The 1,710-nt window shown below is 38.8% G+C and overlaps 1 protein-coding gene across 1 annotated transcript; it reads right to left on the bottom strand.

The window, feature by feature from the left end:
* Window positions 1-336: 336 nt before the first annotated feature.
* LOC115077751 (olfactory receptor 5V1-like) lies at window positions 337-1,155 on the bottom strand. The gene has a single exon (XM_029580038.1). It carries the CDS (start codon window positions 1,153-1,155, stop codon window positions 337-339), a length of 819 nt encoding a protein of 272 aa, XP_029435898.1.
* Between the last annotated feature and the right edge of the window lie 555 nt (window positions 1,156-1,710).

Here is a 1,710-nt window from a genome sequence, read left to right as displayed (position 1 = left end):
CTCAGGGGTCCCCAAATAATGCACACATCAATTCCATTAAGTACTGAAGTCCCTTTTTCACCAGCAGGATGGGTCAGTAAATAAATATTGTTCCTGTTATACACTGTCCCATTTTACCTTCCCTGTACTACATCTAATACTGTCTGCATCATTAAATTATATACATTCAGATCAATGGCAGTCAGAAGAACCTAATATTGTCTTGTGCATTTCATGATTTATAAAGAGATTAAGAAAACAACTAAACTTCTAATGCCTGACCTAAAATGAATCACATTCCTTACCAAATTGAATATTTGTGCTAGGCTTCTGGAAGTGGTTGGAGGCTGATAATGATTATTTCCTCCCTATGGCTTTTTTCAAGGCCACATTTAACTCCTTGCTTCTCAGGCTATAAATCAGAGGGTTTAACAGTGGGAGAGTGACTATGTACAATGCATTGACCAGCTTGTTTGACTTCACAGAGTCCCCTGGCTTGGGCAGTATATACACTCCTATTATAGTCCCATATGAAAGAATGATGACTGTGAGGTGGGAGGAGCAGGTGGAGAAGGCCTTGCGTTTCCCCTCTGTAGAACGGATTTTCAGGATGGTGGAGATGATGAACACGTAGGATGTCACAGTTAGAATAAAAGGAATGAAGGCTGTGAACACTGACATTCCATAAGTAAGAGGTTCAATACCAGAGGTGTCTGTGCAGGAAAGTTTCAGCAGAGCTGGGATGTCACAGAAAAAATGATTGATTACATTGGAGTCACAGTAATAAAACTGGGATATAACCAGAATGTGCGGTAATGGCTCCAAAAAACCTTTTATGAATGAAACTGCTGCCAGCAGAGCACAGAACTTCAAATTCATGACGATGGTGTAACGCAGGGGATTGCATATTGCAACATAACGATCATAAGCCATGGCTGTTAAAATCATAAATTCTATCTCATTAAAGGCCACAAAAAAATACAGCTGTATAATACATTGATTGAAAGGTATGGTATTTCTCGGTGTCAGGAGGATTACCAGTAATTTTGGCACAGTGACTGTCAGGGAAGAGATGTCAAGGATAGACAAGTTGGCCAAGAAGAAATACATGGGGGTGTGCAGGTGTGGATCAGCACATACTATGCAGATAACGAGGAGGTTCCCCAGCACGGCCATCAGGTAGAGGAGAGAGAAGAGAGCAAAGAGAGGGAGCTGCAGCTCTGGGAACTCTGAGAACCCCAGAAGCAGAAATTCTGTCGCACTGCTGTGATTTCCCAATTCCCTGGATTCAGATGACATTGTGTGCTGATATATGAAAGAGAACCAATCAAAAAGAAGCTATGTAAAAACTGAAAATGATATTAAAAGGGATCATGATTACAAAATTACAATTATAGAATAACACAACAATACATTCACACAAGAACACAGTTGCATAATAGTAATACAGTTGTGTGACCACACACACACACAGCAATATAATTTTAAAACAAGTAGATTATTAAACACAGATCACAGGCATACAGATACAGATTACATAGTGATATAATTACATTTTATCACAGTTATAATGGCAAGCTTCTACACAGTTACATAATTACAGATTCAGGATCACATCATGAAACCCATTAATTGAACTTGAATTATTACAGTTTCACATTTCAATATATTTTCTAGATAAGTTTCAGTTCCATGAATAGCCTGGTCCAGAATCATTTCTTGAATGGCTAG

The sequence above is a fragment of the Rhinatrema bivittatum genome, chromosome 16 (assembly GCF_901001135.1).
Source record: "Rhinatrema bivittatum chromosome 16, aRhiBiv1.1, whole genome shotgun sequence".
In the NCBI taxonomy this organism is placed as follows: Eukaryota; Metazoa; Chordata; class Amphibia; order Gymnophiona; family Rhinatrematidae; genus Rhinatrema; species Rhinatrema bivittatum.
Note: the sequence above shows the minus strand (reverse complement) of the source record. Positions and strands in the feature narration are given on the sequence as shown.

What these genes read in the sequence shown, in the direction of transcription:
- LOC115077751 (XM_029580038.1), bottom strand. Translation starts at nt 1,155, where the DNA reads ATGGCCGTGCTGGGGAACCTCCTCGTTATCTGCATAGTATGTGCTGAT.